Consider the following 16516-nt stretch of genomic DNA (forward strand, 5'->3'; position numbering starts at 1 on the left):
TCATCAAGGGGCAAAACATCACAGTGGGAGATCAGAGCCATACCAGCTCCCCTGACTCATAGCAACGCAACAACTCTACCGACAGGTGCTTCTAGAAAACACAGTGTTGCATAAAAGAGCAAACTGATAATATTAACTCACCAACAAGAGCAGCCAAGCCTTGAATTGGGTCTCTGTGGGCAAGAATTTGTTCACAGCCGACCTGGGTGAGACACATTACAGGCAAATGACAGACAGAACAGTTACCAGTCTCTGCTCTGAGGAAGGGCTAAGCTGGAAGATTCATTAAAATTACCATTTACACATTCTATGGTTCAGCAGCTTTCCAAAGGCCTAATGCAACAGGTTTGGAGGTTTTTATCTTCCTCCTTTTTAACAACAAAATACATAGAAACAAGTAGACGGGGCAAGGCCAAACAGTTCCTTTACAAAGTTAAGCAGCTGTGGAGGGGCCACAGTGATACACAGCAGTTCCTCCTACAATCAGAATATTTTAATTCCCTTTTCAGGGGGTGAAGGGAATGTGTAGAATAATTATTTCCACTTTAGAGGTCATTAAAGAGACCACAGAAGGGAACTGGAGCCAGAGGCAGCATCTCCCAAGTCCTAGTGCAGCAGAGCCAGTGTGATCTCTTGCTCAGCATGCATGTTGCTCCAGGTAAGAGCCACAGAGGCAAATGAAGTCCCATGGGCATGGTATGCTGGAAGCCAGCAGGGAACAGCAGGCTGTCAACACACCTGAAGACAGCAAGAATTGCAACAACAAGTGGTGATCTGAGATCAAAGCTGGAACCTTGCAAAAGCAGCTGGTGTACAAGAGGTCTTTGTAACCCCCTGAGAACCTGGCCCTTTCCCCACACTTTGCCATCTCTGATTCTCTTGAAAGTTCACAGGTTTTGCAGTCCCCAGAACAGCAGATTTTTCTCTGCATTATACCTATGTCACCTTCCTAGGTGACACTTAAAAAGGAGCTGATTTGTAGATCTCCCTCCATACCTACCAAGAAAAATACATCTATGAAAGCATGTTGAGATGGGCTACAACAAAACTACTTTTTTTTTTTCTAAGCTGCAGGTTTTTGGTGTTTAAAAGCTGAAGTTAACAAGCTTACACGGGTTTATGTGTCTAAGGTAAAGGCAGAGCAGGGTAGGAGCAATTCCAGCAAATCTGCCTTCATGAGCATTTCAAACGCAGCAGTCACTGTCACAGAGAAGTTTAAAATGGTTAGATTAACTGCCAGAACGGAAGGGCTGAAACATCCACCACTACCTTCCTGTTGCCATCACCGATGGGGTGTGCCTGACAGTGTCCCAAGCTCCAGTCACCCCCTTGCACCAATGTCCTCACCTTCACTGGACTGGCAGGGAGGTGACCCATGAAGTCAGTCTTGTAAGGGTAGTTCATCATGGCCATCATGGTGAAGGCATTTCTAGCAAACCCAAACAGCTGGTAAACATCCTCTTTGTTAGAGATCTTACTGCATGTGGCCATTTTGCTGCTGATCTCATCATAGGCTGCAGAAGCAAGGAAAATCAAAGACACAAACTTTAACAGAGGGAAAGCAATACCAAGCTTCAACATCTTACTTCACTCAGGAGTAACATCTTTCTACTGGAAAGAACACATTATATCTAAATTTACACAGGTGGATGTTTAGGTACAGCCTCCCTGTGCAGTATCACAACCTCATGCAGTTCATGGCCCACACTCTGCCCCTTCTGGAGCCACTGACACCTCCCTGGGGAACCCACAGGAATCAGCACCTGCTGGGACAGAAGTGGTCCTGGCTGGCAAAGCGAACAGAACAGCTTGGTATGGCCTGTCCTCGCTGGTGCCCTGATGGCTGCTCCTGCTCACACCCACAGGCCCCCTTTCCCTGGCAGGGGGGAAAAAATCAACTTAAAAAAACCAACCAACAACAACGACAAAAAAACCACAAACTACAATGAAAAAAACCCCCAACCAAAACAAACAAACAAAAAAATCACCAAAACCATGCTCCTAGGGAGCAGTGTGCATTCTGCACTACAAACTGCCAAGCAAGAATAGCCCTCACACAGAGCTCCTGAGACATGCCTTCAAACCTCAGTGGGCTGCACAGGTCACCTGGATTCAGGAAATTCATCTTTGAAGACGTTCCTTCAAGATGGACTCATGTACTCAGATACACCTTTGCACTTCTGCTGGGGAAAGCTGCTCCCTTCATTTTCATTTTCAGCCTCCACATTTTGGAGTTGCAGTTCCTGTCCCCATCCTGCTCTACAGCTGACCACCAAAGCAGGTCTGGGACCTCCTCTGGATACTCACTTGAGAGTCTAAGCCTTAAATATGACCACTTCATCCCCCTGCTGCAGTAAGCATAACCCCAGGTAGACCTGGAAGAGCCTGGCTAGTTAACACGAATGTTCTTACTGCTGTGACCTAAAGCTAAACAGTGTTTTGGACCCTAGGCTCCTCTGGCAGTTCCAGGACCAGCAGCAGCCAGGAGGCACATGGCTCCTGCCATGCAGCACCACAGACCAAGCCTCAGGACAGACCCAGAAGTCACCACAGCTATCCCAATACCACGCAGGGCTCCCAGGAGATGCTGCATGAGCTCACAACATCTAGTCCAACCTACTTAGGAGCCATTGCAGAGGTCTTCACCATTCTCTGTCCTAACTGTCTGAGGCTGGAGATGGAAGGGACTTGGATGATTGCTTCAGGACCTAGACTGCTCTCCATATATTTCTCACATCTATCCAGTGAGTTGACCACAAAGCTGTCATACCCACCTGAACAGCTCTTAACAGTGTGGGTGCTGAGGACAAGCATCTGGCAAAACATGTGGCTCTACCAGCATAAAATACTGCTGTTTTTTCTCCGCAAGTGATTTTGCACTTTGGTGCAGAAAAAACTGTTTCATTAACACTGTGCAAATCCCCACAGAGCTGCTTAATGTTTTGGTGTTGGTTTGCTAATTTTAATGCTAACTGAAATTGTTAATTAATTAAAAAAAAAAAAAATCAATCATGCAAGCAGAAAGAGGCAGCCATGTGGGTATTTGCTTCAATTTAGCTGAACAAACTGAAGAGCTAGCTGAGGTAAAGCTGTATCAGCTTTTTTCCCTGTGGCTGGGACTGCCTAGGACTGCTGTCTGCACTTAAGAGCTGTCTGCAGGGCTCTCTCCTTACCTCCACTCAGGCACAGGTCCTTGATCTGCTGGAAGGCCTTGCGGACAGCTGTGACGCAGCCTAGACTGGACTTCTGAAAATCCTGAAGGGACAGAAAAGACACGGGTTGACTGTAGGGAATTGAGATTATATGACCCTGGGAGAAACTTAAGGGGAACTTGGCAAGATAAAAGCGGGCGCGGTGAGATGTATCTTTGTGTGTCAGAAATTGCTTAGGGGTATTTTTCTCATGCTCAGTGAATGCTTAACTAAAAAGTAGATATAGAGGAAAGTTACTAACAGGAATTTACTGCTGATGTAACAGGGTATATAAACCATGAAAGAACTGTAATAAACGATTCCACTATACCACAATGTGCCCAAGATGTCACAGTTGAGTTTCACAGAGGAGATACTTGTAGAGGTTGCAAGAAGAAGAACTGCCAGAATGATCAGGAGATGAGAGGGGTACTGGCCCCCTGGTCAGCACCTCATCTGCATCTTCAAGAGCAGTGACACCAGTACCTTGTCCTCCAGACAGTCATCACATCCCAGTAGAAACCAACACTCTGCACACCTCAGGCCAAGCAGCAGCTGTGCCACCAGGTCTGGCTAGGCTGTCAGACAGAACACTCTGCACTTCATGGAGCATCAGACTGAACATGAGGCAGCAAAAGGAGACATGCCTTGGCCAGGACATGGGGAGAGCGGGCCAGGCTGCAAGGTCTAGAAGGTTTCTGTTGTTGTTTTTAAACACACAACAGAGTCTTTCCAACTGCACTTTGGCTATGAGAAGAAGCCATGGAGAAGTCAGTTATGCATCCAGGGTACAGAACCAAAACCTGCTTTTCTTAAACCTGCCAGTGACCTGCCAGATGATCATGTCCTTTTTCTTGGAAAAACCATTACTGATCCTGAAAAAGCACTCTAAGTTATGCTTGAAGAGCTGTGGCTGGCTAATGTGGAACAAGTAGTTTCTGTTATTGAAGGCTCTAGTGACTCCAGCTGTTTCTATTCTCTCAATTTGTAAGGCAGATTCAGATCTGCTGGCAACCAGTGCTTCATAATAAGAAGAATTATTAGGGCTCTTCCAAGGTCCCTTTACCCTGCTAGAGCAATGGTTAAGTAATGACAAGTCACTAGCTAGGCATTTTTCTTATAAAGACCCAGCCTCAAATAAAAAATAGATTTGGGACCTTTCTGTTCTTCCTAACTCTGCCATTGTCTGATAACTATGCTTAAAGAAATCATTATGGGGTTTTCCACAGATACCTGGGCATCTCTTTAGGAGTTCCAAATCTCCTTCTGGGTGTGCTTATCGATCTTTGTCTACACTAATGGCTCCAATCAGAGTGTGGGGATGGCTTGGCCTGGGACAGAGGAGCAAGTCTGCTCTGCTGTGATGGCTGAGCACCTCTAGGCACTGCTGGACTGCTGCCATGCACTGCCCAGCACGAAGGACTCAGCACCCATTTCAGCTCACCCCCAGGCCCTTATGGGCCAGAAATAGTTCAGCTGAGCTGAGCAGAGGCAGGAGGCATTGCAGCCATTCCAAGGAAAGCTGTTCCTGTTCAGGCTGCCAGTTTTACTCTTGACTCACACCCAATTCAGATGTGTGATGTGAGCTGATGGCCTGCGCAGCTGCTGCAGCAGTAATCTCAAGGGAAGCAGGCAGGGACTGTATGTGCAGCCCTCACGCCAGGGGTTCCGCCAGCTGCAGGCAGTTGGCATATATAACCCAGTACTATGAATGTAAAATCAACTTTCTGCCCTTTGCTCACTTTCCCTGTGAGCTAGAGACTTATGAAGTGAGCTGAAAAGGCTCGGTAAGGGTCACAGAGAAAGCTGCTTTGAGACAATGCACTCTGACTCGGAGGGACAGAGGGAAGAGAGCGCTTTCCACAGTGACTCAGGAAAGGTTTGTGCCTTCATTACCATTAACAACTCTCAGGGGTGTTCTCATCGAGAAGAACAATTCAGTTCAGATTTCAGATGCACAGATTGCAAATAAGAGCACTGAAGGTGATAGTACCTTGAAAACACCACATAGTGCTTGCTTAGGAGCTCAGCCCAGAGCTTCATTTATAGCTGGAGAGAAAATAGATTTTTAAATTAACTGGAAAGTTTTTTCAAGTGAAAAGGTCAAAGCCCTAATTTCAGGGGTGTTTAATGACTCACAGCATATTCACAGCTGAAGCAAGACAGAGCTCCTGGCTGAACAGGGCTGCTGAGAGGAAGTTAGCTTCAACCAGGGAAGAATTCCTACTGCAAGGCCTGTTAGATAACTAAGTGGCATTACATTTTTTTGTTTTAAAATGTATAACTTTAAGACAAGATGTCTATTATTCTTTTATACACATAAGAGTTTCAAATGTGTTTATTTTCATTATAGTCTTTTCTCTATACTTAGTAGTAAAGCCATCTATCCTGTAAGTCTCTGCAGTGAAACGAGGTGTTCATGTATATAAATAAAAGCAAAAAAAACCACGAGTTGCACACACAGGTGTGCTCCTCAGCCCTCAAAGTGGAGAATCACAGCAAAGTAACACAAGAACAGCAAGGATATGTTAATGTCAACAAAGATGAATCACCTCTGGACAAGGGGGATGGGGAAGAAGAGGATTAAGGTGGCCCAAAGCCAATCTAAGACTAATTATCAAGGTAAAAACGACCCCTGAGGGACCTCACATGCTATTGTCTGACCACCTTGGTATAGTGAACCAGGCACTGATAAGAGCATGTGCAGAAAAGCACTGGTTAAGTTGACCGATTAACAAGTTTTGTGCAACTTCTTTGTTGTAACTTGTATAAAAGCCTGCAAACTCCCCAAAGAGAGGTGCCAGTTTAGTGAACTATCACCCAGCACCCTTTTCTGGGCAGAAGGGCACTAAATGTGAGCAGGTGGATCTCAGCTCTGTGTGCTCACTGGCTCCTGCACCAGGTACAGACCCAAACCCTGACTGAGGAACAACATAGGTAGTTCATGCAAAGCCATCTGTGTCATCCAGATCTAGAAATTCATGTCAAAAGACAGGCAGAACAGACACCATCAGACAAGATTTCAGTACAACCAGGTAGTACATTTCTTTCCTTATAAACTGAATGTAAGTCAGTTCTAAGCAACACCATCTTCCTATGAGTCCTATGGCCTCAAGCTGCAAAAGCCATGCTTAAATTTTAGTTTAAGAGAACCTAGGACACCTTGCACATTTTTAGGTAGTGACATGAAGATTTACAAGCTCTTCATTGAAATGCAACCCCCTTGGGACTAGGGAGCTGCTGTGAATCATTGGTACCAATGCAAAATACAGCATTTTGGGAGAGGGTTTGAGAATAAGTTACCCAAAAGGGGTTCAGCCATGCACAAAGGAAAAATTTCAGGCTGTAATATGGTCAAGCCACTAAATGGGAAAGTGAATTCTTAGTGGCACTAAAGGTACTAGCACTGAGTTGTGCTGTTCAAAGTGGCACCTTTGGACGCTGAGCTGCTCCAGCTAAGGCAGTGCTCTGCATCACACCTGCAGCTGCTGCTTTTCCTTGTGGGTTCCCATTTAATCGCACTCTCTGCTCAGCACTGATGCTGTGAAGACAGATGTCTGTTTAAACACATGGTAAAGGAAAAAGAAAAGCATTCCTAAGGCAAGTATATAATGCTCCTGAAAAGAGACGCTACTTACCATGGTGACATCTCTAAAGAACTGGGTGGGGTCTCCAAGCCCAGCTACAGACAGCAGAGGAGCACTGGCAGCTAGTGCTCCAGCCACAACGTTTGGGTATTTCATCCTCAGGTAAGCACTCAGCATTCCTCCATAGCTGCCAAGAAAGGACAGGTTATTTCCTTTAACAGACAATTTATGCTGTAAGACCTCAGAAGTTCAGGCCAGCATTCACAGGCTCACCCAACCCAAGGTAACAAGAAGCTCATGAATATCTGTAGATGCCTCATGTGCTCTTGCGTGCTCATGATATGCATGATGCTCGTGGATATCTGTGATGCCTCATCCTCACATGAAAAGATCCAGTTATGGTCAAAGAGCAGCACACAGTGCTTTCTTACTGGCCTTTCTCCAGATGTTCACACCAGCTCTGGTGGGAACACAGCAGCTCAGTTTACTTCTGCAGACAAATGTTAATCCTGCCTCAGTATTTAACTCTGCGCCACCCTGAGCATGTCCCGACAACTTCACAGCAGAGTCAAGTGTGGCTCAAGTGAAGCTGTCACTGTTCAGTGGGGGAAGAAGACACACTGTACATTTTGCAGGCTCTTGGCAAAGGGTGTCCCTGAACACGGCAGAAGAGGCAGCCCTCTCATGTCCTGGCAAGTGGAGAGTATTCTTCCTGGACACACCAAATAGCTGCTGCATAGTTGATCAGATACAGGGAAGGGGAGACATGAACAAATGCCACAAGAAAACTCAAAGCCATCTTAGTAGCTTCAGTGCCAGGGCCACAATCTACACATGGATCAAGGGCTGCTACATAGACCCAAGGTGACAGAACTTACTCATTTGCTGATGGTTGTGGAGGTATTCTGAGGCCACTCCTGGGGGTGACAAATGACATTCCCAAAACACAGGTTAAACCTGGTCTAACTCCAGGCTTAGAGGTACTCAGGCTCCCTCCCCACCACTTCAAGTGGTTGCAGTACATACCATTCCCACAGCACCCGTATGTAAAACAGTTTGCATTTCTCTAGCCTTGGTCTTAGAAACAGGCATTAGCTGAAACCTGCCACAAGTAGTTTCAGGTTAGTTTGGTACCAGAAGAGGTTTGGGTTTTCTCTCCCATGGGAAACGCTGTGCTGCTCCAGCACTGCCATATTTCAGTGTCCTTCACGTGGGTTTAGTGTGTTAAGGGCTGCTGCAGACTGAGCCCTCATTTACACACACAGAGCTGAGTCTAACATGCAGCCAGCTCACAGGTTTTGCTGAATCCCTCTCCCACCTCCCCATCCCAGGACAGCTCCCAGGCCTTTCTACACTGTCCTGATAGTCACAGTACAAACTCGCCCAAGATCAACAGTTCAATCACCATAGCACAGTGAGCTGGAGGCTTAATGATAATTGTTAGGTCAAGTGCTTTTTAGCTTACTGTGACAGAATTCGAAGCCCTGTACTTCTGGAAGCCTTTTGAAGGGAAGCATCCCTCTACTACAAGAGTGGGGATCCATCAAGAAACAAGGACATCATATCCACCCAGATGCAGCACTCTGGGGAAGGACTGCTGCAAGGAATCAAGGGGTAGCCACACAGCAGGTTGCAAAGCAGAATTATGAAGGGGCCTACAATGAAAATGGATGGATGCTGTTAAAGAGGCTGTGTTTCATAAAAACCTGAGTGGCCCCTGGGAAGAATATTTCACCAATTATTAGTTTCCTGTATTTCCAACGTAAAATGTTCTGATCCTGCAGGAGGAATTTCTCATTTTCACTGAATCACAGAATATGCCAAGTTGGATGGAACCCATTAGGAACGAGTCCAACTCCTGGCCCTGTGCAGAACACCCCAACAATCCTACCATGTTCTTGAAAGCGTTGTCCAAACACTTCTTGAACTCAGACAGGCTTGGTGCTGTGACCACTGCCCTAGGGAGCCTGTTTCAGTGTTCATCCGCCCTTTGGGTGAAAAACTTTTTCCTGATATCCAACCTCAACTGGTCCTGACTCAGCTCCAGCTCTTTCCTCAAGTTCTGTCACTGGTCACGAGAGTGAGGAGGTCGGTACCTGCCCCTCCACTGCCCCCCATGAGGAACTTGAAGACTACAATGAGTCTCCATCTCCTCTTCTCCAAGCTGAACAAATCAAGTGACCTCAGCCTTTATTCATAAGGCTTCTCCTCCAGTCCCTTCACCTTATGGCTCTCCTTTGGACTCTCTCTAACAGCTTAATGCCTTTTTTGTATTGTGGGGCCCAAAACCGCACACGGGACTCAAGGTGAGGCCACATTAGTGCACAGTACATCAGGACAATAACCTCCTTTGACCAGCTGATGATGCTTTGCCTGATACCCCCCCAGGACATGGTTGGCCCTCCTGGCTGGCCAGGGCACTGCTGACTCACATCCAACTTGCCATCGAGGACCCCCATGTCCCTTTCTACAGCTGCTCTCTAGCCTCTTGTTCCCCAGTCTATACACAGTCAGGGTTGCCCCATCTCAGGCGCAGAATTTGGCACTTGCCCTTGGTAAACTTCACAGGGTTTGTCATTGCCCATCTCTCTAATTTGTTGAAGTCTCTCTGCAGGGCCTCTCTGCCCTCGAGGGACTTGACAGCTCCTCCCAATTTAGTGTCGTTGGCAAACTTTCTTAGTATCCCTTCCAGTCCTGCATTCAAGTTGTTAATGAAGTGTTGAAGAGCACCGGGCTGAGGAGGGAACCCTGTGGAACCCCACTAGTGACTGGATGTCAACCTGATGTCACGCCAATCACTACAACTGTTTGTGCCGACCTGTGAGCCCGTTGCTCACCCATCACATAACATGGTTATCCAGCCATGGGTCGGACATTTTGTCCAGAAGGATACTGTGAGAGACTGCACGAAAAGCTTTGCAGAGGTCCAAAATAATTACATCTATTGGTTTCCCTTGATCAACTAGGTTGGTTACCCTCTCCCAGAAAAAAATCAGGTTCAACAAGCAAAGCTCTCCCCTCCTGAAGCCATGCTGGGTATGACAGATGACTGCGTCATCCTTCACATGTTTTTCAGTGCCTCCCGGAAGAATTATTTCCATAATTTTACTGGGCAGTGAAGTGAGACTGACAGGCCTGTAGTTTCTGGGGTCCTCCTTCTTGCCCTTCTTGAAAACTAGGACAATATTCTGGATGACTCGTACATTGAAGAAGCTTAGAAACATCCAGTCAGGGGTGCTTCTCCAAAGCAATCACAACTGAAGACTAATGCTTGATGGGAAAGCTGAGTGGGACCTGGTGATGAGCTCCTGAGAGCTGAGGCACAGGCACATCTGCTCTCTATCAAATAGCTTAAAACTCTACCTTGAGAACTTCCTTGAGAGCCAAAGAGATCTATAAGAACAGCATGACTGTGGCTGGGAAAGGATGCAGAGAAGGGCAGGAGCCCCCACAAACCTTACCTGCCTCCAAAAGCAATCACAGGGCAGTTTGCAGCACCAAACTGCTGCTTAAGCTCAGTAATGAGCACTGCATAGTCAGCAAGGGCTTGTTCCACGGTGAGCAGAGCAGTCTTCTTCAGCTGTGCTGACTCAAGTCCAAATGGAAGAGACTTCCCATAGTACCTCTGAAAGGAAACAGATACAGTGCAGCAATGCTGGTCTGGGTCTCCGCTGCTGTCACCATAGAGCTGGGGTAAGTGTGCACTGATAGGAAGAGATAACAGAGCATGAGGTGTCCTCTAACTTGTTCATAACTGAGGAATGTCTCCTGCACTGGATACATACAGGACAGCTCCTGAAGAGGATGTACAGTATGTTCTACTACTACACAAGCTACTTCAGTGTGTGCCAGATGAGCTCTCAGCACGTTTCTCTCTCCTGAAATCCCCAACTAGAATAGGTAACAGGATAATCTCTTCATGCCTAAGCTGATATATAGTAGATTTAATAGAGTAGTGTTAATAGACTAGTGTGAGAAAAGTTGGTTTGGGACTTTGCAGGCTAAAAAGATTAAACATTATCCAAACAAAGTAACTCTCTACTCCAGCATGGAGTTCAAGGCTTGTAGAAATTACTTACAAAAGCAAATACACCGTGGCATAAGTTTTACTGAAACAGCAGTCTGTGTCCTGGAGTGCTGGTAGGCATAGCAGAAAATTATTCAGAAACCATGATTAACTAAAGAAGACCTGCTACTACGAGGAAAAAGTTTACAGCAGGTCTGACTCAGCTTCATGGCAAGAGTGTTCCAGACCTGCAGAAAGCTGAATTTGGTAACAGTACAAGACTCTACAGTAAGCATAATGACTCAAATACTCACATGTTCAGCAAAAATGACAAGTGCTTGCTGTTCCTCTGCTAATTCAAATATAAAGTCAGAGTTCTGAGCAAAAGCCCAGATGTCACCTTCATTGCCAGCATAAAAAAAGATGGGTCCAAATCCTTTCTTCCAGAACTTTGCTGAGACAATTGAGAGAAGCAAATTAAAAATAAAAATAAAAAATAATAAAAACAAACAGACAAACTAAACAGCACAAAAAATCCCCCCAAAACACTACAAAAAACATGTGCATGAAGTGACTCCATTTTTGGTGAGTTTGGGCAGGAGCTTAACAAGGAAGAACTCTGTGAACAGGCTGATTCCTGAGACCTGAGTTGGGACAGAAACTTGTTAAAAAGGCCAGGCTCCAGAAATCTCTCATTTGGGTGGGTGTAAATAAGAGCTTCCATGAGATCAGCACATGGCCTGAAACTTCCACTTCTACCTGAAAATAACTAAAATCTCAAGTTCTGCAAGTCATTTGCAAACAGTTTCTCCCAAAAAGAGCAATTTTCCTTTTCAGCCCAACTTATCCTAAACATTTGCACTGATCAATTTTCCCACAAAATTGACATTAGGGAATTGCTTGCATCTTTCTGCTGCTCCTGCTGTCACACAAAGCTGTAAATTACATATCACAGGATGGTTTGAGTTGGGAGGAAGACGCAACTTGAACTGGAAGACCATCCAGTTCAAGCCCCCCTACCATGGGCAAGAACACCTTCCACTAAGTCCAGGTTGCTCCAAGGCCCATCCAAGCTGGCCTTGAACACTTCTGGGGGTGGGGCAGCCACAGCTTCTCTGGGCAACCTGTGCCAGGGCCTCACCACCCTCACAGCAAAGCATTTCTTATGTCCAATCCAAATTTACGCTTTGTCAGCTTAAAACCATTGCCTCTTGTCCTATCACTACTGGCCCTGGTAAAAAGTCATCTTCCTCTTTTTTACAAGCCTCCTTCAAGTACTGAAAGGTCACAATAAGGTCTCCCTAGAGCTTTCTCTTCTCCAGGTGAACACCCCCAGCTCTGCCAGCCTGTTTCCAGAGCAGAGGGGCTCCAGCCCTTGGAGCATTTCTGTGGCCTCCTCTGGACTCGTTCCAGCAGTTCCACATCCTTCTTGTGTTAGGGTTCCCAGAGCTGGATGCAACACTGCTGGTGGGGTCTCACTGGAGCAGAGGAGCAGAATTCCCCCCCACACGCTGTGGGAATGAGCTCAGGACATGCTGCTGACGATATGCTGATATATGTTATATATGTAACACACACGCACATTTTATGTATATATATATATATATATATATATATATATATATGACGATATATGAAGTGCTTTGTCCTCAGATCTGTTTAAAACGGAAGGCAAATTGAGCCTAGCAGGACAAGTTGAGCCATGATGTCAATAATGGCTTATCTAAGAAACAGTTGTTTTAATGCTTGCTGACTTCAACAAACATTTGATTTTAGTTTAGTCATAAATTGCACAGGAATTAGGAGGGATAATAAATAGTTTTCTTCAGTGACAGACCTCAGACCGTCAGTTAAGTATTGATTTCAATACACTACCATATCATCCAAAGAGACCCTCTGCAGCAGTTGTCCTACAGATGTTGCTGCAGCATGTCACGTGGGGCTGTTTCCATTAATAGAGAGGCCTGAATTTAATTCTTGGCATTCTCAACACAGACTTGCCAAAGCCAGATTTGGCTTGGAATGGGATTTGAAACCTCTCATTAGTGAAACTGCTGCTCTTTGTTAACAAGGAGGCTGATTCGCTGTCTGTGCTGCATTTGCTTTGAGTGTTCGGTAGATAACTGGCTTTTCTCCTGATATGCTTCATGGTTCCTTGAGTAAATAACCATTCACAGGAGCCAAAGCCAAAACAGACTGGCTCCCTAAAAAGGTATATCTATTTTTAGATTGAAATCTTGGGGAACTGCCAGTTAAACTCAGTTTAATTCAGTTAAAGAGTATCAGATGCCCTGTTGTGAAATAACAGTCTCCTTTAGCTTCTTGCTGATAATCTGAAAACTCTCATATTGCACAAAAAATGGTAGAGGGAAATGGAACTGCTCACAGGAATTTTGAATAAGAAACTCTTCTTAAACCAGCAGAACTGTAATGTTAATGTTTTGCTCCTCACAAATATTATTCAGCTCTGCCCAGGACACGCAGATAAAATGTAACACTTTAAAAAGATGACAAGCAAAAGTTACACAGTGTTTTAAACCAGATGACCCCAAGGTTCTGTTCAAAAAGGGCCATTTAATTAGTGAAGTCTCCCTTGTTGTGTTGCTGCTGTGCCCATATCTTTGGGCTGAACTGATCCATGAATTCATGACGTACATGACTGGGCACAGGTGATGAATAAGCTGCAGAGCAACAGCTGACGTGAAGGTGAGCTGCAGCATCCAAAGCCCCACGTGCAGCTGGGAGGCAGAAGCAGGTGGGCACCAGGCTGGGCAGTGCTCAGGGCTGCTGCTATTCCCAGCTCCACTTTTGCTCTCTCCCTGTAAATTGCTCCACGGATTGCTCTGAGTAGGCAGAATTGAAAAACATGTCACACTGGTTATGGAAATTGCTGTCTTTTTAGTCACATGCTGTTTAGAAAGGCCTTGTCTCTCTTAGTGGCATAGAAAATAACTTGTTATTTGGCTAGAAAGGAAGACACTGCTGGCTCCTTGCTGGCACTACTCATTGTTTGGCATGGATTAAGCTATCCACAGCTGCAGGGTTTTAAATAACACAAACCACTGACCCAAGAGGAGTTATCTTCACTCCTAAGAATGGTGGGTACAAAGAGCAACATTTCAGTCACTACTGGTTTTTCTTGCTGCATTCAGAGCACCGAGCTGCTGTGTAAGACATGCTGTGGTCAACTGAACACACATACACAACAGAGCCAGCTCTGGTGCAAGCCTAATGCAGCTGCTGCTTCTACTTGTTTCAGAGACACCGGTCCCCAAACCTGTCCCTGCACCCCACAGCCAGAACAGATAGAAGGCAAGGAGCGAACCCCAGACTAGTACGGTTTAGAAAGGATCTTAAAGGCCATTCAGTTCCACCCCCCTTCCCTGTGGAAGGGACACCTTCTGCTAGATCAGGCTGCTCTAAGGCCTGTTCAACCTGGCCTTGAACACTCCCAAGGATGGGGCAGCCACAGCTTCTCTGGGCAACCCGTGCAAGGGCCTAACCACCTTCACCGAGAAGGATTTCTTCCTAATACGTAATCAAAACCTAATGTCTTTCAGTTTAAAGCCAGTTCACTTTATCCTATTACTACATGCCTCTGTAAGGAGTAGAGGATAAGGAAAAGGATAGAATAAAGACAATGAAGGGGAATGCTTCACTGCAACGAAGGGCTGCCCCCCCCCTTAGCTCACACTGACTCCTGGATGTCCAGCGCAGCTCTCCGGCTCTTGCTCTGCCGTCGGGCAGGGGTGGTTAAAGCTTAAGCAGAATAAAATCCAGTCCGAGGCCACAGCACCCCCGGGGACCTACCCGACATCAGGTACCGCTGTGGGAAGGTCTCGTTGCCTCGGGTCTCGAAGCTGAAGTGGTCCCGCACCTGCGGATAAAGCCGCTCCTCCAGGCCGGGCCACACCGCCCGGGCAGCTGGAGGGGACACAGTCAGCACAAGGGAAACCGACAACAGGCATCGTCAGCCCGTACGGCACGGCCCAGCCCGGGAACCAGGGCCCACGAGAGCTCGGAGCTCCCGAAGCCGGCTGAGGGCTCCCGCCCAGGGAGGCCGGTTCAGGGTCCTGCCCGGGGCCCGGGAAAGTCGGTTGAGGGCTCCGACCACGGCAGGGCCGGGGCTCTCCAGCCCGGGGGCCGAGGGTACAGGCAGAAGGGTCTGGGCCGGGGCACCCACCAGGAGCGGCGCTGGCGGGTGGGAGCAGAAGCAGAAGCGGGAGCAGCAGCGACCGAAACATCCTCACGGCACCCACACCGCGAGCGCTCCCGCGCGGCCACCGAGCACGTGACCAGGCCTTGACGTCACGTGCTGACCCACAGCCCTTCACGTGACCGCACGAGCACCACTCCCGCCGCGGCCTTGCCGTGGCGGCTCCCTGCGCGCAGCCCGGGGCGCAGCTCGCGGGCCAGGCCAGACCGTCGCCTCCCGAGCCCCCTAGGGGTGCAGTGGGTCGCTGCAGGGCCCTCGGCGGGGCGGGGCGGGGTACTGGGGTCTGTGTGCCCCGCGGAGGGCTCAGGCCGTGCCCACGGTTCCCGTCCCGCCGGCAGCCCTCCCCGGCAAGCGGTGTGCCCTCCGTGCTGTCCGGCCGTCACGGCCCCGGGCTCGGCGCCGGGAACTCGGCGTGTGGCTCGGAGGTGAAGCTAGCGAGGGTCCATGTTGGCTCTGCGACACCGCAGCGTCCCGCAGGTCCGGGGAGAGAAGCTGGGCACGGGACGGGGTGTCCCCACCCTGGCCTTGCTGTCGGTTGCTGCTTTTCAAACCACTGCAGCGTTTACCTTCAGGTGCTGAATCGGTGCTGCCCTTCGCGGGGACAAGTGGTGGCAGCTCGGGTCCCTTCCATGGTGTGTTTGGGTGAGAAGGAAGAGCTGGGGAGGAGGGAAAGCCCAGCCAGCCCCCAGGGGCCATGGGCCCTGGGCTCAGTGCCCAGGGGAGGCGAGGGAAGTGAGAACGTAGCACAGGAGGAAATCAGGGTGAGGACCCACACTGGGGTTTGTCGCTGAAGTGCTAGGCCTGAGACAGGGTTAGAGGTGAATCCTGTACTGTCCTTACTTGATATAGGAAAACACGCAAACCTTATACATAGATTAGTTAGATTGCTTGTGCTAAGTATGAACCTTATACATAGATGAGCTCAACTGCTTATGCTGAGCATTACTATGTCAAACCATATATTTGAGACATCTTTTGCTAAATCTTGTCTGTTAAACTGGATGCTTAAAAAATTGTGGTACAGTCTTGTGACTGTCTGCAAGATATTTTAGGGACCTTTAGGAACCTCACCCGGGAACCTTGCCCAACCTAGACCTGGGCTCTGGCCAAGCCCTGGTCTTGGGTGGTCAAGAAGACTGTCACCAGGTGGTTTTGCATGACAAAATATGCAAATGATTCTGACTGCATCTTCACTGTGGATCCCCTCACAGTGAAGATGGAGACCTCACCTGCAAGTGGACACACTGTGTAGATTTCCCAGTTATCAGGAGTGGTTCTCCAACCCTTTGCTGTGACTCTGGGCTCCCTAGCGAATTAAGCGGTCTGGATGTTGGTAATGTATTGGCGGGGTAACTGGTGACGTATCTTTCTTCATCACTATTCTTTGCTTGTATAGTAATGAAGCATTACCTTGCTTAGTTTGTTGTCAAAATGGTGCACGTGCTAAGCTTATTGCCATATGAAACGCATTATCTTGTTTCTGTGTTGCCTTAAATTTGCTAGTAAAGTAAGACCA

At 47.6% G+C, this 16516-nt stretch overlaps 1 protein-coding gene across 1 annotated transcript in view; it reads right to left on the reverse strand.

The window, feature by feature from the left end:
- Positions 1 to 15100, reverse strand: part of DPP7 (dipeptidyl peptidase 7) — a 35119-nt gene extending 20019 nt beyond the window's left edge. The window contains exons 1-8 of the mRNA XM_032708358.1: positions 14968 to 15100; positions 14595 to 14708; positions 11099 to 11238; positions 10240 to 10403; positions 6830 to 6965; positions 3174 to 3255; positions 1348 to 1514; positions 142 to 202 (exon numbers count right to left, since the gene is read on the reverse strand). Of these exons, the coding sequence (XP_032564249.1) occupies positions 142 to 202; positions 1348 to 1514; positions 3174 to 3255; positions 6830 to 6965; positions 10240 to 10403; positions 11099 to 11238; positions 14595 to 14708; positions 14968 to 15028 (925 nt within the window). The 5' untranslated portion in view covers positions 15029 to 15100. The remainder of the gene's footprint in view (positions 1 to 141; positions 203 to 1347; positions 1515 to 3173; positions 3256 to 6829; positions 6966 to 10239; positions 10404 to 11098; positions 11239 to 14594; positions 14709 to 14967) is intronic.
- Positions 15101 to 16516: the final 1416 nt, after the last annotated feature.

The sequence above is a fragment of the Chiroxiphia lanceolata genome, chromosome 21, assembly GCF_009829145.1.
Source record: "Chiroxiphia lanceolata isolate bChiLan1 chromosome 21, bChiLan1.pri, whole genome shotgun sequence".
Classification (NCBI taxonomy): Eukaryota; Metazoa; Chordata; class Aves; order Passeriformes; family Pipridae; genus Chiroxiphia; species Chiroxiphia lanceolata.